This window comes from Microtus ochrogaster, chromosome 6, assembly GCF_000317375.1.
Source record: "Microtus ochrogaster isolate Prairie Vole_2 chromosome 6, MicOch1.0, whole genome shotgun sequence".
Taxonomy (NCBI): domain Eukaryota; kingdom Metazoa; phylum Chordata; class Mammalia; order Rodentia; family Cricetidae; genus Microtus; species Microtus ochrogaster.
Genome location: NC_022013.1, coordinates 27519573 through 27541257, shown reverse-complemented (window position 1 = coordinate 27541257; position 21685 = coordinate 27519573). Strand labels below are relative to the sequence as shown.

Below are 21685 nucleotides of genomic sequence, written 5' to 3'. Positions count from 1 at the left end.
AAAAGAGAAAGGCTTCGGGAGATGAAACATTGTCTTGCATCCTTCTGCGCCATTCTGGGCAGTCAGTCTGGTAGGAAGTATGGGGCAATAATAGGACGGTCTTTTTAGAGAAAGCCCCGGGTTTCAAGTTAGCAGGAACCATCTATCAATTCTCAGGATCATGCCATGATTTACTGTCAGAGCACCGTGTCTTCTGTGATTTTCTGCCTCCCGTGAAACATTGTGCTTTCCTTTTCTATTGATGTATCAACTATAATAGTTACAAGCAGCTACAGGAAAATCAATAGCCAGCTTTCATTACTGCGTACATCAAGTCAAGAGCCACATGCTTCAGGAGCATACCTTGTTACATACTTGCTGGCGGAAGAGGGCTGTGCGCTACTGTCCTTCCAGGCTGCACGAGAAAAATCAACTTAAGAAAGTATAAGCATACGGATTTTTATAAATATGGTTGTCATAAATATATATGTCATATATATGTGATTGTCTTCTAAATGAAAGCATAGAATCCTGCAAAGGGTATGGATAGAAGTTCAGTCCTTATCAAAGGAAAACAACAATTCCAAAATGAGCCAAGAGGCTGCTTGCCATGGGTTCTGTTCTATGATTTTCTTCAGGTCTTCCAGGCTGCAGGAGTAAGCAGAGTAATGATGCTATTAACATGCTCCACACCCAGACAAGCAATGAGCCTAAAAGGGAAAGAGGCTGATGTTGCCTGGGCCTCAACCAAAGCTCCATTCTTTCAGAGTGTGCCTGTTGGAAATAGAAAATGGTGTGGGGTTTAAAAGTGACGCATGTGTATCGTGTTTCGGATCATATTTAGCTACCAGCTAAATCAAGATGGCTGGAGACTAAAATGCATCTCCAGGTATTGCAGGGGCTGCCCGGATTAGGCAAGGATTCCTTGTCATTAGCCCAGGCTGGTCACAGCTGAGCATCCTGGGAAGCCGGAAACAGGTCCTCCAATTCTTCTGTACCCCTTTCTGGGAAAGGCTTGCATTGTCCAAATTAGTTAGCTAATAGTGACATCAACGAGATTAAATTATCCCTCCTCTTTCCAGTGCTGGACTTAGAACTTGTATCCTCACCGCATTAGGCAAGCACTTGACCATCCATTGATATCTTCTATGAGTTCTCTCTCTCTCTCTCTCTCTCTCTCTCTCTCTCTCTCTCTCTCTCTCTCACACACACACACACACACACACACACACACACACACACACATCACACATACCCTAATATCTTCCCTCTGTAGATTGCAGGAGCACGCCACTCCATCTGGCCTATTACTTGTAAGTCTAGTAGTTAGAACTGTAAAAAAAAAATGTATAATTTATGTTTGTGTTTCTCTGTGTATGCATGTCATGGTTGGATTTCCTGTGGAGGCCAGAAGAGGGTATCAGATTCCCTGTAGTTAGAGGTACAAACAGCATTGAGTCACTTGGTGTGGGTGCTGGGAACACCAGAAGAGCCACAAATGATCTTAACCAGAGAGCCATCTCCAGCAACCCCCCCCCCAACACACACACACTTAATAAACCTACTTTCAGTTTAGTTTAACCTAACTATAATCGGAGATGTGTGTATAAGCATCATTCGGATGATTACAGAATCCCTGTGATTGCAGCTGATACTTCCCCTAGATAACACTTAGCTCTCGGTAAAGAGTCCTCTTTCCAAATGCTTGCGCAGTTGAAATGGAATCCTCAGACTGGGGACTGAGCTCAGCCTAAGCCTCTGGATTGGGGCCCCAGCTGGGGTAGAGGGAGAGATTCTTCTGTGGCACTCTCCACAGCAACCCAGGGGGGTGTTTGCTCTGGCTTAACCCCCTTGCTCTTGCCAGAGGGGAGGTCAGAGGGTGCAGACTCCAGCAGGAAAGGGGCAGGATGTTTTAGACAGCAGGGACTTTCCAAACTGGCTGTTCTGAGCTCTGTGGGGCCACACTGGTGGGGAAATCCAGAATGAGAGCAGGCATGCCACCCACCCACCTGCCTGGCTCCTTGCCAGAGGGGTTGCTGGTCATATATTAGTTATTTAGCAGGCTTTAAAGATAGATATTCTGGAAGAGTCTCTTAATCAGAAACTGTGAGTATATTAAGAATCAGGCAATAGTAGGTTGGTGGTGGTGCACACCTTTAATCCCAGTAAGCAAGAGGTAGAGGCTGGGGGATCTATGTGAGTTCAAGGCCAGCCTGGTCTACCGCCAGAGCTGTTACACAGTGAAACCTTGCCTCTAAAAAAGAAAGGGAAAAGAAAAAAGAGAATCAGGCAAAAATGAATGAATGGATTTATAGAGAAAGAAGGAAGGAAAGGAGCTTTGTAGACGGTCAAATGGGCCTCAGGTAAAGACAGCTGTGGTTACGGTTTCTTCCATGGGCCACATAAGATTTGAATTTTATTCTCAATTAAGAAAAAAATAAAAGAGGCTTATGTTAACCGTTTTTAGTCATATTCACAGAAATATCATTCTGTGATCTCACCGAATTCTTCAATTAGTGTTGTGTTTTAGTGAATTAGCTAAGAAGCGGCATCTGGTCTTTCCTGCCCCACAAGAGCACTTTTCACCTTGGAGCCTGCATCTCCAGAAGTGTCTTCCAGATCTTCAGTGCAGAGCCTCTTCAGCCTCAGCCCAGAGTCCTGGTGTGGAAGTGGCTGGCCTGCCCCACAGCTGGTATTGTCTCCTGCCTTCCCACATGCTGGTACCTGTGCTCACCCGGGACACACTTGGGCAAGGGAAGGATTGAGCTATGCACCCTCTCCTGTGTTGAAATAAGAGCGGCTGGGCTGCGTCCCCCCTGCACCCGACCGCCCACATGGCTAGCTTAGCTTATGACCCGAAATAATTACACGGAAACTGTATTCTTTTAATCACTGCCTGACCCATTAGTTCCAGCCTCTTATTGGCTAGCTCTTACATATTGATCTAACCCATTTCTATTATTCTATGTAGTCCACAAGCTGGCTTACCAGGAATGATCTTAACCTGTGTCTGTCTGGCGTGGGAGAACCATGGCGGCTCCCTGACTCAACTTCTTTCTCCCAGCATCCTGTTCTGTTTTCTCCGCCTACTTAAGGGCTGGCCTATGAAATGGGCCTAGGCAGTTTCTTTATTAATAAGAAATCACTCCCACATCACTCCTGACTCTGTCTTGCCCAGCCACAGGCAGACTCACGTGCAGTATGAGGAGTGACCAGTAGCTGGATGGATTCGGCAGCCCTCACTCACCTCCACACAACAAAGAGAAAGGTTCACTTCTCACTGGTATCCCCCAGGTGCCCACAACATGAAGGTAGATAGATAATCTCATCCTTAGGGGCTTCCTGGAAGTTTCAACCAAGCATTTGTGAATTTCTTGTTAGTGACCAGAAGAGGCAGATGATTATGAAAGACTGTATTTAGAACACAGTGTTCGGTGTGGTGACTACCAAAGTGTGCGCTTCTCTGCCTCTTTCAGCGGTGTTAAAAGATGCTTCATTTTGCTGTCTCAGTAGGTCTGCACAGCTCTGCAGCTCACTACTGTCCACGACTCCAGCACCAGGGACTCCCACCCCCGAGGGTTGTACACCGGGCTTCCGCAACAGCTGTGGATGCAACTCTGGTACCAAGATGTGGCCGGGTTTCGGTGGTAGGAAGTGAACCTCATTTCCATGCCCATCAAAAAACTTAGTCTTTGAGACAAAGGGAAAGGCAGAGATGGGGGCATAGAGGGTAGAGCTTAGACTGTAGTGGGAGCTTGGTTATTAACCAGTGTTAGAAGAGATCAACACCATTGAATCTTAAGCATGAAATCAGATAATACCAATACAGGTAGTACTTAAATAGGCATCGCTGAATTAGTATTAGTTAATACATCATGGATCCTAAGCGCCAAACTTTCATCACAAACTAACACTGTTTGGACACTCCTGCTCGGTGATCTGCAAGTCCTCTGAATGGGCACTCTCTCCAGCAGGGCTTTGTGCTCAGACTTGGCCTGGAGAAGATTGCATTCTGGGTTTCCTATGAGTTAAGTGACTGGGAATTTGTGTTAGAGCAGTGTTGAGAGATGTAAACAGATTCTTCCTTCACCAGCAAAGAGTCACATCTCCGTCTTCTCTTGAAATTGCATTGCAGAGAAGTAAATCCTTCTGCAGTTAGCCCTGCCTTTGACCACAGCCGGGATGGCCTACAGCTTGCTCCTTGTGATGCAGTTCACTGTCTTGGACCTAACAAAGCTATCTTCAATTTTCTGTTAGTCTTCAATCTACAGATAACTGCAACATCAGATTTTACATAGTCTTTCAAATCTTCTGCATTGAAGGAGAGAAGAACTCATCTTTAAGCTACAGTGGGAAAATTGAGTTGGTGGAGGCTACCCTGACTCTGGCATGGTTATAATTGTTGATTCCCTAGGAGGCTCATGGGAAGAATATTTGGTTTGTCTTATCCTTAAGCATAAGATCCCATGAGGCAGTCATGGTTCCACAATGGCAGCCTAAGCTGATCGAGCATCTGGGGGATGCTCCTCCTCCAGGACCTGTACCCTCCTCCAGGGAGGGACAATGGAAAGGTCGGAAGAGCTCCTTTTCCCTTGGGGCTGGTGTCTGGGTAAAAAGTCTTACATGAGCTACCAAAACAAGGACTGGGTTGCCTAACCCGGACAGTTGATCAGAGCAGTCAGTACTGCAGGGAGAGGAAATGGCTAATGCTGTTCTTTTGAGCCAGGTACTGTAGTCATTACTATTTTGGTTTTTCTTTTTCTTTTATTTTTTTTTAAATTCATCTTGAAGGCAAGGAAACTGAGATGGAAAGGTAGTTTCTTAAACCAGAATAATCAGATATTCAGATTTAAATTTTATTATGATTGCTGTCTTAGCAAAATCTACAGTTCACACTCTTAAAAGCTTCCTTAGCGAAAGACAGGCCCCTGGCCTGAAGTTCAGGCTAATATCTCTGGTAGATCCCTGCCACATGATTACACAAATATGAAACAGATTGGCGATATAGATTTTCTGTCTTTCACAGAGAAATACAAATCCATGAGCAATTGAATGAATTATTAATTTAAGTTATGTCCAAAACCTAGATAAGTATTTGTCTCTAACGATCTTGTTAGGTAACCAGTTGTTCTTCTTTTAGCACCCCACCCTGAAGACCCTCCCTTTTATTTTTTTCAAGCCAAATAATTCAAGTTACGTATTGGTTTTCTGAATAATTTTTCCCTTCTTTTCAACCTCTGTCTCACTGAGCAGAATTCTAATAAGCGAGGGGAAATGATGTAATAACAGGCAAAGCGTGCGTCTAACTCTTAAAAGGTGGCTTTGAGCTTCAGTCTAATGAAGCCCTGGATGCTTAGGTCTGCATGTGCGATAAGAGTTCTCACAGGCCTCTACATGCAGAGTTGTATGGATTATCTATTGTCTTCTCTTTAGAGGAAATGGGAATAGAGCATCCCAAGTAGAAGCCTCACTACTGTGGAAATTTTTCAACGTGGCAACCAACAGCTAGATGTTCGTGTAACAAAGAAATGCCATTTCAAGCCGGGCAGTCTTGATTAAAGGGTACAGCCTTTAATCCCAGCACTTAAGAGGCAGAGGCAGGCAGATCTCTAAGTTTGAGGCCAACCTGCTCTACAAGAACTAGTTCCAGGACAGGCTCCAATGCTAAAGAGAAACCCTGTCTTGAAAAACAAGGAAAGAAAAAGAAAGGGAGGGAGGGAGGGAGGAAGGAAAGGAAAGGAAGAAGAGAGAGAGAGAGAGAGAGAGAGAGAGAGAGAGAGAGAGAGAGAGAGAGAGAGAGAGAGAGAGAGAGAGAGAGAGAGAGAGAGAGAAAGAAAGGAAGGAAGGTCATTTCAGCAAGTGCTTTCTCCAAGTAATGGTACTAGAGCTATGTAAAATGTGAAGCAATTATAGTAGCATACTTAAAAGAGGGTATGGAGAGATGGCTCAGTGGTGAAGGGTTGCTCTTCCAAGAGGACCAGGGTTGGGTCCCCCACACCCAAATGGCAACTATGACGTATAATTCCAGTTTCAGATTTTCAGATACCCTCTTCTGGCCTCTGAGCACTGAAACGCACATGGTGCTCAGACATACACACAGGCAAAGCAAATGCTTTTCGGCTGCTCATGGGATAGATCATAGATGGGACAGCCCTGGCAATAACGTGAAAAACTGATTTTAGTTCACAGAAAACCAGTATTTTATAAAATGCTGATGCAAAAGCAGAAACAGTGGCACTCTTGATTCCCGGATGTTTCCCCTTGTGCTGCTGAAGATGAGTTTATTTCTCTTCAGAACCCAGACCAGAAAGCAAACATCAGATCTAGCCTCTCAAGTGGGAGGTTCGGACTGCTCACTCTCCACTGGTGACCAGTCGCCAAGTGCCATAGATGTTTGAGCTTTCTTTTCTTGTTACTTTGTTTTGTTTGGGGGAAATATTGAGACAGGCTCTCACCCTGCGACTCAGACTAACCTTCAACCCTGAACTTGAACTCAGACCCGGTGCCAGGATTAAAGGTGTACACCACCACGCCCACACCACCTTGTTGTTTTGGGTTGTTTTGTTTTTGAAACCCAATCTGGAGCTCACATTTAGACAGAAATAGCCTTGAATAACCCTGCTAGGATTAAAGGCAGACATCACCACAAACTCCTTTTGTTTTTTTTAAACTTGACATTTTTTTTCCTAAAGCAAGGGTTATCAGCCTGTGAGTCATGGCCCCTTTGGGGGTCAAATATCAGATATCGTGCATATCAGATATTATAATTTATAACCGTGGCAAAATTACAGCTATGAATTAGTAATGAAATAATTTATGGTCTGGGGTCACCACAACGTGAACTATATTAAAGGGTTGCAGCATTAGGGTGATTGAGAAGCCACTATTCTGAAGCGATAAGTATTTATTCTTTTTAATAGCAAGTGTATTATTATACTAGGGTTCCCATTTCTACTGAAATGAAAGAAAGGAATGAGAATGTGGTTCTCCCACCCTCAGAGCCAACCATACCCGCATGGTACCTTGGAAGACAAACCACTGCCAAGATGTGGCCACAGGACTGCATCACCCTGGGGTCTGTTGCTGGGCAGGCACACAGGCCAGGGGAGGCTGCTTCTGTCTCCGGCTGTCTCTCTGCCCTCTGGGCAAGAAGTTCCCCTTTGACCTTTGTGCACAGGCAGCTCCTGGCAGTGAGGCCCAGGTAATAATATGAGCTGCACACAACTCGGTTATTTTGTATAGTAGTGAATGCCTTCATTCGTCATTGCCATTTTGGAAAGGATTTTTAAGCAATATTGTGGTGTTCTTTGGTCTCACTGGAAGCCTTCCTCCTTTTCAGTGGCTTCTTCCTGCCTTTCCATCCGTGCCCATTTTCTCCCTGAAATGGTCTTCCCTTGCTCTCTGAGAGCACCTGGCTGCAGAACAGGCTCTCAGCAGAGTCCAGAAGCAGCAAGCAGCTCCTGGCAGTCTACACTGCAGGGTATCTTGTGGATGGAAAGGAAGGGATTTCTATAAAACTCTGAATTATGAAGGAGTATTGATTGTGTGGGTAGAATTATCTAGAAGACTCTATCTTTTCTTCTAGATCTATTACAATATAGAGAAATGTTCAAACTATTTATTCTCAATGTAGTACCTCAAGAATACATATAACCTAACATGCCTGGTCCATATTATGTGCTCAATGTTACCTTTTTTTCTTCTTGGCCTTCATCTCTCTGTAAGGCAATAATACTACTCACAAAGTACTACCAGAGCTAAGCAAGGTGAACTGGAATTGGACTGATAGGCACGCATACCCAAAATAATATTTTAATTGGCTCAGCTAATATTTGATCCAAGTTCATAAAAGTTTGAAGTCAGATAATTAAATGCAAATACTGTCTTCATCCCAAAGACGATAAGAATGCCTTTAAGCTAATATTTTTAACAAGAACTGTTCAGCTGCACTCTCTTGTAAATTTTATCATACCTGGGGCAGTTTTCCTCTTTCGATTAGCTGGAAAGCTGAATTTATCCCGAGGCAAACCAGACATCTAGTACAGGCTAAACTCCACAACTGGAGCTTAAATTTGGCTTAATATATCCCCACTTGGATCTGCCTGTTTAATTCTCTTTCATATGATAACGTTGGTTTATTCATAGTCTTGACTTGCCACCCGAACAAACCCAGCCTCATATCTTATTCTAAGAAAATAAGAAAACTTTGCAAAAAACCACCGAAGTTCCTGACTGGGAATCAAATGCAAATGTGCCTCAAAACAGCTTCAGAATATGACTGTGGGAAGGGCGATGTGGCTGGGTTTGTATTGTAATGGATTAAGTAAAATGCTGCCGATTCCTGAGTATCTGCAGCAGGTCCCGAGACTGCGCTGCAGCCCGCACCGCAGGTCCCCTAAGTGGCAGCAGGCAGCGGGTCCCCAGAGCAGCCAGTCCCAGGCAGGGATGGTGCAGTTCTCCAAGTGACTGCAGTGGGCCACGAGGGGCAGCAAGTCCTATGCAGAGAGCCAGGTGGTGGGTGCAGCCAGTCTCACGAGGAGAGACAGAGGATGGGCATGCCATGAGACCATATCGCAGGTCTCGCTGGTCCGGGCACGGAGCCACACTGTGGGCAACAGACAGACAGATAGGCACACCATCCAGAGTGAGGTTGAACATTTATTTAGTGGATTATGGATAGGAAAGGGGAGAAGGGGAGAAGATGAGAGAGAGAGAGAGAGAGAGAGAGAGAGAGAGAGAGAGAGAGAGAGAGAGAGAGAGATAAACATGGAAAAGAAGAGTCTCAGGCTGAAAGCTGAAGATCTGCTTGCCTTGGCAGAAAGAGGAGGGAGTGGGCGTGGCTTGTCTCTTGAACAGGACAGACCTTTACATGTATATGGCTGCCCTGTCTCCTACTCTGTGGGGACAGACGTTCTCTATGAAAGGATATAGGGATTTGTGACTCCCAAGACCAGCCAAGGCGGCTACAATTGTGATGCTCACATGTGAAATGTGGCGCCCACCAATTTTTTTTCTTTTTTTTATCAAACTTTAGGTCTTTAAGTCTGATTCACATACATTTTTATTTGAAGTTTAAGGGCACCGAGAGAATATTAAGTAGTATGCCCCTTTAACTTCTGTCTCTTGCTTCAAAGTATTCTGTTGGTTGCCATGCAGGGACCTCGTTCTGGCCTATATGCAATGTGATCTGTTTGCTGGCCTTAAAACCTCAGTGCCATACACCGTCTTCCTTCTGCAGATTGTGTCCCTAAGGATTTTGGACATCAAATCACAAATCCTTACGAAGATGTTACAGTGTTGCTAGGTATAATGGTATGCATCTTGGAGGCTGAGACTGAGGGTAATGAACTCTAGGTCAGCATGGGCTGCCCGATAGGACCCTATCTAAAGAAAAGGAAAAAATAAATGTTCTGCGTCACCTGATACAGTGTCAAAAACATGTCACCACTTTCTAGTTTCAAACAAATGCTTTTCGACTGCCCGTGCAACTCCTACAATTTTCAATCAAATTAGGCTTTTTCTAGAGATAAATTATACGAGATGTGTTCCACTATACTTGAAATTAGTTTTGAATTTGACAAGGCAGTAAACTTAGTAGTGGAACTGCTGTCTCATTTAAAAAATAAAATAAAAAGCCCAGTAAATTGCTATCCCATTAGTTTCTCTATACATCATGTTCCTTGGAGCCTAATGGAAATTATTAAGCTCAGGAGTATAGGCACTGGGTGTTAGAGAGTATGCGTGTGCTCTGTGTGAGATATGAAACATGGGACAGGCTGCAGCCTGCCCTTTCCCAAAGACTGCCTAGCAACAGAGACGAGAAGCAGCTAAGGACTAGTGGATCAAAAGGAGGGGACATAAGCTTACTGAGAAAGATGTTACCAGAGTGTCTAGAAGGATCTCAAGACACAAGCAAGGTCTGTGTGTATGCAATAAATACGCAAACACATTGTTTAATTTGACAAAGGCCCAGACATCCTCCTAGGCTGGAGCTGAGCACGTTGCTGTCCTGCCACTGACAGGCACATGGCCTCGGAACACTCAGTGCCCTGATGGGGAAATGGAATGTGTCACCGAGTCAGTCATAGAGAGAGGTGTATGCCCCAGATCAAGACCGGTTAGCAGAATGAAGGTGAAGGAAAGGAAATCGCAGTTAGAGGGGCCAGCACAGGTCCAGGCTCAGGCCCATCTACAAACAGTTGGTAACAGGGGTGAAGTCGGGGCTGGAAAGTAAATGCCAGATGAATGTCTTTAATCTTTAGCCCAAGGGCAGCAGCAAGCCATTGGAGAATTTCAAGCGCACAATCAGATTCCCATTTAAAGCCATCCTTCTGACTGCCCGGACGAAAATGGATTGGAGGCAGGCAGCACTGGAAGAATTGAGAACAGTTAAAGAGGCTGCTGAAGCAATAAAGGCAAGTCATAGGGTGACAGAGTAGGAGATAGAGTTGAGACACAATTAGGAAGCAGATCCAAACGGGCTTGGTGGTGTGGGGACTGGCAGAGAGGAACAGTGAGAGTGTCTCCATCTGAGGCTTGTGGTCTACTCAGACATCTGTAATTGGATGGATTTCTGGTCCGGGAAAGACAGGAGAAGTTCAGGTGTAGAACACTGGTTTTTGGACCAAGTTGTAAACATTGTGAACTTAAAAGCACCTCAGCCATCTGGGTAGAGAGGGCATAGTTACGCCTAAAGCCAGATTTATTTGGCAGCCTCCAGCATGAGCACTGGCAGAGCTGGTGAAGATGCTGAGCCACAGTAGAGAAGGATAGCCCACATGGATGGAAGGGTCCAAAGGATGTGAGAGACACAGGCATACCAGACACCTGGCAAGACTCCAAATTGGCTGTTTCCCCGGACAGCACAATATATAATGGAATTGGGGTTTGTGTTGCTTGTTGTTGTGGAATAAGGGCAGCATGTCAAGTCTTGAAAAAAAAGGGGGGGGGGGGAGATACTAGTTTGGAATAATCAGGAAGCTGTTTTGGTTGTCATCTGCCTAGTGCTGGGATCCAACAGCAAGGACCATGTCCTCTCCCTCAGGGCCTCCTTTCTAGAAGGAGAGAAAGACAACTTTTTAAAAAAACTAAGGAATACCCTTCACTTCAGGTACTCATTTTTAAAAAATTGGCTAAAAAGACTTAATTCAAACTAACTAAAAAAAAAATTAAAAAACAAAACCGTAGAAAAATGTATGTGTAATGTAAGCCCATCGAAATCCAGCAAGAGCGAAAAGAGAGTAGAACGATGCAGGCATCGAATTCTGGGCAGTCCCTCTGTCTCTCTGTCCTCGGTGATGTTGATGGGAAGAGCACACAGACCACCCAAGGGCTGCATCTCACACAAGCAGTGAGCTGTGCTTATTAGAGCTTATGGACTGCATTCAATTCTCTTACTTTCCACAGTGCTGGCGGAGGAAGCAGGGTCACACACATGCGAGGCAAACTCTATCGTAGCCCTAGGCCCAGCCACATCTTTTCCTTTTCCCATTTCTCTCACTCCCCTCCCCGCATGTGTCTTCGTGTGTGGAGTTCAGTTTGGTTTAGATGATGTTTTGAGACGGGTCTCACTGTGTGGACTAGACTGGCCTCGATCTCATGCTTTTCCTGCCTCCGACCCTGAAGTGCTGAGGTTACAGGTGTGGACCGCAGTACCTGGCTTCATTTTCAACTATTATTAAATATAAGTTCCCTAGGGTAAGTTCATTGCTATACAGCCAATCCACAAAACTCTTTTCATTTCGCAACACTAAAATTCTATATCCATTAAACAGTGATTTCAAATCATTTTTTCTGAAGTCAACAAACCTCACTGCCTCATAGGTAGTCTGTCTTTTTGTCTGCAGCTTTGCCTTTCAGCATAAGTCCTCCAGACACATTTATTCAGAATGCCCCCCTATTTAAAAGGCTTCCCCTACTTCCCCTGGTTCCTCTCTTCTGTTCATGGATGTACACTTGAATTGCCTCTATATCTTTTGGCTGCTATGAATAACAGTTGAATAAAATTTATTTTACTATAATTTTAAGGGGGGAATGGGAGAGCAGGGTGTTTTAAAGAATTTAGAGCTTTAAAGATTGCTTTCAAAAGTCTTCTTTTGAGGAGCTGACCTTAGCAAATGAACTGAGGAAGCCCCTCTTGCATGGGAGAGGGAGAGTCATCTGGCCCAGAGGACCAGGGATGTAAAGTCCTGAGGCAGATGCAAGCTGTGTGCAGAGACAAAATGTGGGTGGCTGGCTGGGGCAGATGAACTCTTGGGTTTCGTAACTATGTGGGATGGTGAACTCAGGGTTCTGTACACTGCTCACAGAGGAGAAGCCTGGCCTGTCGTAGCACCAGAGAGCTAGTTCAGAAACTTGTGCCAGTTCGAAATGTATCCCCAGAAAAGCTACCTTCTTCCCTCAAAAGGAGGTGACTTCAATGCAAATAGCTTAGTTCCCATTTTTGGAAGGGCAGCCAATGCTCTTAACCACTGAGCTATCTCTCCAGCTCTAAGTTCCCATTTTTGAATGGTATGTTACATCAGATCACAACTATATACTAGTGTCTGAAATTAATAATTCATACTTTGGACCAAAATTTTTGTGGAAATTTGAAGTAATGTTCAGATATTAGGTACAAATCAAGTGATGAGCTATGGCCCAATGTGGATCTATGCTCATACTTAGTTGTTAAAAACAAGAATTCAGTGTCTGCTCTTCAAGTCTTACTTTCGTTATCAAGCAGAATATTAGGGGTGTGGGTGACCATGGAGATCTTTAAGTTCATATCTCAGTGTTCACAAATGCAGAAGCTTTGGTCCAGCCTAGTGACATGTCCATGTCTCCAGAGACAGTCTCAAGACTAGAAATGAAGACACATGGTCAGTCAGGAGCAGCCTCCCTTACAGGTGGAGCACACTGCCTCTTGGGAATGGGGTGCTTCTTTTATTAAGGTTATTATTGTTGTGTGTTTGTGTGTGTGACGTGTATATGTAGGGCCTGGGAGATGATCAGAACAGCCTGTGTGGTCAGTGTGTGTCTGTTTCAGGACTATACTCAGGCTATCAGGCTTTCCAAAGTGTACTAGTTACTTTTCGCTGCTGAAATAAACACCCAACTAGACTTGGGAAGAAAGGGTTTCTTTAGGTGTATGGGGGATATAACATCATAGGGGGGCGTGGCTACACGAGCAGGAAACAGAGAGGTCACATTCCAACCCCAAACATTGAAAGCAGAAAAAGTGAACTAGATTGATTTTATAAACTCTCAAAGCCCACCCCTAGTGATACACTTCCTCCAGCAAAGCTGCACCTTGCCTCTACTTCCCCAAACAGTACCAGCAACTGGAAGCCAATAAGTATTCACATCCTTGAGCCTGTGAGAGACACTTCTCATTCAAGCCACCCCATGCAACAGGCCCTTTACCCTCTGAGCCACCTCACCAACGTTGGTATAATTTTTTTCTGTAAAACAGACAGAGGGAAAACATGTTTGCAGGTGATATTCTCCATGCGTCAGTGTTCCTTGCGCTGTGTCCTAGCATGTCACATACAATGTAAAACACCATGTATGTTTGTGGCCACTGAGACTCGAAACAAACGGACAGGGGAATGAACGTGGCTACCTGAAAATTAAGATTTATTTCTGTATTTTGTACATATGGGTACTTTGCCTGCATGTATGCCTGCACAACAAAAAAGAGCCATCAGATCCCAAGCTACAGTTGTGAGGGGCCATGTGATTGCTGGGAATTGAACGCAGGACCCCTGGAAGAGCAGCAGCCAATGCTCTTAACTTCCGAATCTCTTTAGTCCCTTGTGAGAATGGAATGAAGCCTCAAGCACTCCTTGAGTAATTTTGGAAAATGAACCACTAGAGATTTCTTTTATGAAAAGTAAGCCATAGGAAAAATGGTCAGGTGTACTGATGGTGAGAAAGACCATAGCCACCTGCTGGAAGCAAACCCAATCTCCACATGTCATCTGGACAGCAAAGCAATGCTCACTTAGGAAGGACTGTTTAACTTTGGAAGTGACCTTTGAAAACAGGGGAGTTACTCCATGTTTTGCACATGAGCAAGCTGGCTCTGAGGAGTTGAGTGCTTGTTAATGGGGCCCGTTATGAAGATGACATTACGCCACCATTGTCATTGGTTTTTGTTGAACTCAATTTGAACCATGGGATCAAATGGTCTTAAAAAACTTTCTTGGTCATTGAGACTTTTTTTTTTCTGAAACCTGCATGTCAAAAAGTCAAGGGCGCAGGAACTTCTTGGCACCCTCACAGCCCAGATGGAAAGGGTGAGGTAGGCCTTGTTCAGAGATGCCCCGTGTCTCTGAAGGCACCCTCAATGCTAGACTGTCGTCAGTCACAACTGTGGTTCCATTCACAATGATCTGTAGCATTTAAGATGGTAAATCCTGAGTCATCAGGAGCCATAGCTGCATGGATGCTAATAGTCCATGAGGAGCATTCTTCAACACTTTCGAAGCTCAACTACCTGCTGAGCCAGGATGGCCCTGTCTGCAGATTAGAAACCCACAAGACTGAGGTCCTGGCCCCGCTGAAGGGAAGTCCTGTGGTATGGACTCGAGGGCCATACCTGCTCATAAATGGGGGATCTGCTTTCCTGACTGGATCACTGAGCCTTGAGCTTTTTGTTTTAAAAAATGAAAGTATTGGCTTGGTAAGATGGCTTAGCAAGTAAAGACACTTGCCCAGCGATAGGAATTCGATCCACAGAACCCATATAAAAGTGGAAGGAAAGAATCAACTTCACAAAGTTGTCCTCTGAGCATGGAGTTTGGCCCATGGCCCTTTCCACTTCATTTATACACACATGTCAATGGGAATATGGATATCCTCTCCATGAGATTTATTTTTTAAGGAAATAACTAGGCACATTGATTAGTGCCTGATAAGTGTTAACCTGTCTTCCTGACATCTTGGAAACCCCACTGAATATCTCCAAGTCTGGTTGTCATCATGTGTATCTCATCTTCTCCTAAGTTCTTGGTAAGTAGTCGCTCCGCAGAGCCTACACAGCCTTTCCAACCCTTCGCACTGACACCAGCATTTTCAGCTCCACGTCCTCTGTCAGGGCTATAGGCTACCAGCCCAGCTCTCCACTGGATCTAGTCTGCCTTTGTACTTCTGACTGTCACCCCAACCCTTCTTTCCCTGAGTAAATTTTGTTAATATAAGAATTAGCTTTCTCTCCAACTTCCAAAACTTGTAAATTTATACAAATTATTCAAATATATCCACTTAAAATACTTTTAAAACTTCCCATGGAAAGTTCTTCTTATCAAAGGAAAAGGCTTTCTGCAGGCAAACCACGTGACAGTGCCTATATATTTATATCCCGTCATTCTCTCCAAAAGCTTCAAGGAAACACAGTCCGTCTTTCCCTTGGTTCTGTTTTATAAAGGACTGCGTCTCAGGAAAAGACTCTTAGTTCTGGTTCCCGCCAGGCCCCTTGCTCAGCAAAAGGCCCATCTCTGAAAGTGTGTGCAACAGCAAGGTTGCTGGCTCTCCCATGACAGTGACCAGGGAGGCCAAGGTTCATCTTCAGAGAGAGCCAAATCCTGCAGATGACAGAGAAGTCAGTGCAGTAATATATTCCAGAAGGCCTAAGGGTTTACTTCTCAATAAGGATGGGAAAGAAAACCCGAGCACCCCACTGTGGGCTTATCGTAGTGTGCTTCATAGGAAAAGTTGGTAATTAGTCCCTGAGTGCATAAAGCGGAACAGTGAAGCAATGGATACTTGAGGGAATCTCCAAATGCTCTGGCCAGTCATCACACGTTAAAGACTGTAAGAAGGGGTTGGGGTGCCTCCGCCCGTCTGCATACAGTCTCCCAACACTGAATCCGCAATCAACAACTAGTGGATTTTAGATTGTCTGAGAATGAAGGTTAGGGAAATTCCAAGGAGTGCAGAGTGCGAAACGCAAGCTGTCGAGATCAGGTGTGAAACGCCCCCAGAGCTGGTGGGAGTTCTGGCGGGCGGCACTCTTCCTCCAGCTGGGGCTGCTGGAATCCAGATGTGTCACAACTGGATACTGAGGGCACCGCTGCCCGTCTCAGTACTTGCCGATTTAAATTGCACTTTTAAATGTTCATGAAAGGAGATGAACTTATGTTTAAAAAAAAAAAAAACTAATTCTGTGGTCATTGGAGTGGTACACTCAATTTTTTGAATCCTTTCCTAAAGAGAAAAAATATATACAAACCATATCAGAAAATTCCAGGTCTCCTGGGAGGAGGTATTTTCACCGATATTTTGGTATTTACCTAATCTCTTGTGTTTAGGTCCTTGTGAGCTCTCTTCTCTATGGACCATTTAGATTGGGTGGAAAAACCAAGGTTTATTTGTCAGTCCCAGAGATTCAATAGACACAGGAGGAGCTGCAATTCCCACGGGACTGCAGGCATGAATTCAACCAGGGAACGGAAACTCTCATTGAAAAAGCTCTTAGAGCAAGTCTTGCTATGTGGACTGCAAACTTAACCACAGTGTGATTTGACTCGTGAATATTATGACCTTTAAAATACTTTACTGCAGTTTTTTTAAAGAAAAATCTATTGTATATACAAAATTTTTCCAAAAAATTAGTTTCTAGTTGAAAAGGAATGCAAACTAGCCATTCCACATGATCATGGAAAAGGGCATTCCACAATTGTCATGAAAATGCAGCAGCAATGTTGAGGAACAGTAATTAGTGTATTTTCCGAGGCTCCCTCGACCAATGCTTGGTCCTCTCCCCAGCAGCTTGTAGTCCCTGGAGAGAGATGGACAGTTTATTAGACGGAGGCAGCTTAGAGGCAGACAAGAGCACAACGATCCAGCCACTGCTTGCCAGCAAACGGGAGCCAGCTCATCAGCATTGCCTTCATTTTTCCTTTCTCTCCCTCTCGGGTTCTGGCTGTGTGCTCCAGGCTGGCATGGAATTCAGGCCTCCTGTTACTGCTGCTTCTGTGCTGAGATTACACGTGTGTGCCACCATGCCTGGCTTTCCTTTTCTTTCTTTAAAAAAAAAAAATCTTACAGTTTAAGTATAAGGATCTCTGCCCCCTGCATAGACAGAAGTCTTTGGGACAATTAATAGCATATATTTTATTATATAGTTAATGCTAAAATCATTGAAGTAACTTACGGAGATAATTTAGTCATGTGTGTCCAATCCTGATAATTGGAGGGGGTGTATTTGCTCAAAATTGGTGAAACCTATGTGCTTTCCTCCTATATGGAAAGCTGGAAATGTTTTGAATTTTTCGGAGAAAGTACCAATTTGGACCAGTATTCTCAGAAGTTAGCAATAAATGATAATCTGAAATTTTTCAGTGCTCAGTTTAGAATAGTGGTATACAAATAATCTGTTTGTTTCAAAGACAACTTTCCCCCAAAAAAACTCCTCTTCTATTTCATAGTGCTCAAATTCCTCCATCCTCCTGCTGGTCCCCGCCAGTTCTAGCCTTTCTGCCTCGTGCGCATCTTTCACCGACATGTGAATTGATGCGTAGTTCGCTTTAAATCACCCTAACGTAGCTTCACGTGGAGTTCTCTTTCCTACTGAAGTAGAACATGTTGAAGGGATTTCTGATCATTTACACTTGGTAATTTTTGAACCACACGCAACTCTAGATCATAGCCATGTTTCTAAATATTTCTAAGTAACTTGAACCCACTTTAAAAATATTTCACTTTAAGTTGGAAGTATTTGGTTGGCTGTAAACTGCCGTATGTGCCAAGTGCCAGGTGCCGCAAATGGCACAAAGCTTCAGTGTAGCACGTGCCTGGTTGTCCCACTCAGGTATTTTTATACCCCCATCTCTCTCACTTTGAGCTAGGATTTATTTGGTCACCAGCTCCCTATTATGTATCTACTTCTTGTCGATTCCTCGTTGGTCTGAATGTGGACCAGAGACTTGGTGATAGAGAAGCTGCTAGTTGGTACAGAGTTGCGGTTCAAATATAAACACGCATATCCACCCGGACACAGTGCAGTGGCACACGTAAGGTGACCTTATTGCAGACTCATCGAGAGACGGTTAAGAGGAACCCAGGCATAGCACAGGCTAATTTAACGACGCCTAACATATTGGTTGTGAGTTACTATGGTAACAGTGACCTTTCATCTAGCACATTTAACCTTTTACTCATTTTGCTCATACGTAGTATTTGGTTTACTTCAGAATCTTGTTTATTTTTCCCCAATTAGAGAAAAAAAGGGCAAGGATGGCTGTGTCTGTTTATATATGTTCCTCACACAGAGTAAACACATGCACATCTGTATATTTTTTTCCAGCAGCTTCTATACACACTTCATAAAAAAAGTTATCCAGGGAACATAAATAAACTCTAGAAGTGAAATGCCGACATTCCATCTTTCCCACGTCGATCATCTGTGTGCATTTGTATGTGATATCGTGTCTCTTCCTTAAACAATATGTGGAAGGACCTCCAGGGCAGATGTTTTAAAAATGGATGATCACCCAGAGTTGGGCAGGATGAATTGCCTGTGTCCAACTTCTTCATACCCGTGACCCAGGACCAGAAGAAAAAATAAAATGAAGAGTCAGCCTTATGAAACTGCATCAGGTTAAAGGGCACCAGGCATCCTGGCTTGTACTCTGCCTACAGGACAAGGCTTTCATTTGATAAAGATCATTAGTCACCGAGATATATATTTGAGAGAGTTCCCAGTAGCGAATCTTCAGTTGGCAGTCACTGGAGTGTACCAGATGGTTCATTAGCATAGGCTAGACAAGTCAAAGGCTTTCAGAATCATTTAGAAAATGTCAAACAGAAACAAGAACCCTGTCACTTTTTATTAGAATTAACTACATCACACCCTGGACACAGATTTCACCTTGGGTCAGAAAAATTAATACAGAATTATATGAATTGTATAATATACTGGTTCAAGATAGGTCTTTCTCTAGGGACTCATTTGCTGGCAATATATTATGATCCCTCTACTTTAAGAATCCTCGAGTCTTTCCTTTTGTAAGATATGAGAAGAGTTGACCTTGCTCAAAATCCATTGGTGTCTAATTGATTTGAGGTATATGCAGAATTTCAACCAGACCAGCTTGCAAAGTTCTCTTGCGAGCCCTTGCCCAGAAAGTGTGCTGAGCGGGGCTTCCTGACTGCTCGGCAGTGTGGAAAGCACACTTTACAGCAAGAGAACAAGGCAACCATGAACCGAACATGGCTTTAGTAAATGGGAATCTAAAAGGAGAAAAAACAAAAACACGTCATTGAAATCTTGTCTCTCTTTTTTTAAATGCAGACGTCAAGAATCTCGAGAACTTTCAGCTTGTGGAAAGTGTCCAGGAACAGGTGAATGCAGCTCTGCTAGACTACACGATTTGCAACTACCCACAGCAGACGGAGAAATTCGGACAGCTACTTCTTCGGCTGCCGGAAATCCGGGCAATCAGCATGCAGGCTGAAGAGTACCTCTACTACAAGCACCTGAACGGGGATGTCCCCTACAATAACCTGCTCATTGAGATGCTGCATGCAAAAAGAGCCTAAGTCACCACCCCTGGAAGCTTGCTCTTGGAACACAGAGATTAATACAGAGACTGGAGGGAGAAAAGGAGGAGGAAGAAGAAAGCATAATACTCTGAACTGCTCCAAGCAATGCAAATTACAAACTTGGTTTAAAGACACTGAGATTTAAAAAGCTTAATAATCAAATACTTAATAGCAAAGAAATGATCTATCAGGGTATTCGTACTGCAAACTGTGAATGAAAGGCTTCCCGTCCCCCAAGGATTCATAAGAAAGACATTGTCACAGGGTGGATTGAACTCACAGACAGAGTCCAATACCACATCACAATAGAAACGGACAGAACATTCCTTGTATATTTAAACTGATCTGTTAAAAAATTCAGCAGTTGGCCGATGTTATTAATTGGACGTGTCCAGAATTCCTCCATGGTGAAGCCGAACAACCCTCAAAGAATACACGGGCTGTGCCTTGGCAGCCCCCCCCCCTCCTCCCAGAAGGCCCCACACCTTCTGACCTGTGAGCTCGGAAGCTATCTAAGGACTTCGTTCAGCCACACCCAGTAGTAGCTCCACTAAATCCTGAGTTCTGCGTGTCTGTCTTAGACCTGCCAGCAACTAATAAGAGCAATGTATAAATATGTCAGCTTGCCATTTTAAATGTTCTGAAGTTGTTTTGTCGTGTGTTCGTAATTTAACTAAAGCAGGCAGTATCTCTCTTCTATATAAGCATTAGTTTAATATTAAAGGAAATCAAACAAATTTAAGCAAATACTCCCAACAAGCAAGCTAGATCTTATTTCTGCTATTTTTGCTGAAATACAGCTTTGGCATGGTTGGGTTTCATAAGTTTTTGCCCAAGAGGCTTCTTAGTACACATCCGTCTGTGTAGTCATCAGGGTTTGTAGTTCACTTAAAAAAAATAAAACACTAAACATCCTTGGCTGGGATGTCAAATAGTCACAGTCTAAGGCACCAAAAAGTCAAGCATGTTCAGCAATTCCAAATGAAAGTAGATTGAGCTGTGAAGGCAGCTGACTCAAGGTTGGTTGGTAAAGCACCCCCTAAACTTGGGGTGCAAAAGCAGTGAATCTCACCACCTGGAAAGACAGTGAAGTCATTCACATCTCCTGCGAAGGGCAATGGAAGAGCGCGGTACCGGCCTAAGTCATAGACCAAAGTCTGCTGTAGAACAAACAAAAATGCTGGAGGGCAGAGGTGGCAAACTCTCTCAACCAGTGTTGTCAGTATTAACACGCGATGGCCACAGGTATGGAAGCCTTGCCTTACTTCCTGGTCCCAAAAGGGAGCTCTGCAGATGGGGACGAACATGTGTTGAAAATAAAGTATTACTACTTTAAAGTCAAAAGAAATATAGTGTTTACATTCTTTAGGTCCTTGGGGGGGGGGAGTTTGGGGGTGACTCTGCTATTACAAGAAAGCAAAAGCGGTCATTTCTTTAGTGTTATTTCTCTGGTTAGTAGTTACTTTTCACAGGACTAAATCGCTGTATGTCGTGAGACACTAAAATCAAGAATGGGACTCTCATTTCGTCTTTAATTTGCCGAGATCAGCAGCACAATCACTTGTAGAAACTGTAAAAAAAAAAAAAAAAAAAAAAAAAAAAGAGTATCTCCCTGTTCTTAATTTTTTTCACAAATGTTTCTGGCTCTGGAACAGTTTATTTATATTGTATATCATAGTTTCAACTGTAGAAAATTATGCTAATTTATTGTTCCTTGGGTTCCCCTTTGTATAAGATAGAGCCAAGACTGAAGAAACCAAATACGTGTTTACTATAGCATGTCTTCAAGTTAGTAGAACACAGTTCAGTGGTATAGAAGGGTCTTGATGATTAAAACCATCCACTTGATCACATGTCTGGAAATTCCCATCATCTTTCTGTAGTTTATTTAATAGCCATTGTAAATCTCATGACTTGTAGATTTTCTTTATTTTGAAGTCATTTTATCAAGACAGAGTTTTACCTGGTTTTCCTTTCCAAACATTGTAAGTTGTATACCAAAGATATTAGTTATTACTTCCGTGTGTACAAAGATTATTATTTTATTACACTTATTAATCACCTCTACTATCCATGAGGGATGCACATTAGCTGGGCATTGACTCTCAGTGTTATCTTCATGGTTCAAAGAAGGATGGAATCATTCATCAGAGCTCAGATCCAAAGCATGAAATCCAAG

The 21685-nt window shown here is 43.6% G+C and overlaps 1 protein-coding gene across 5 annotated transcripts in view; it reads left to right on the top strand.

Annotated features, from left to right (window-relative positions):
• The window catches only part of Nr5a2 (nuclear receptor subfamily 5 group A member 2), a 129839-nt gene extending 108763 nt beyond the window's left edge, over positions 1–21076 (top strand). For 4 of the 5 annotated variants that reach the window (XM_026779958.1, XM_026779960.1, XM_026779959.1 and 1 more), the window contains exon 8: positions 19256–19503. In XM_026779958.1, coding sequence (XP_026635759.1) covers positions 19256–19503 — 248 coding nt within the window. Of the gene's footprint in view, positions 1–19255 lie in introns of all 5 variants that reach the window. The other variant, XM_005348440.3, reaches the window with a different exon arrangement.
• Positions 21077–21685: the final 609 nt, after the last annotated feature.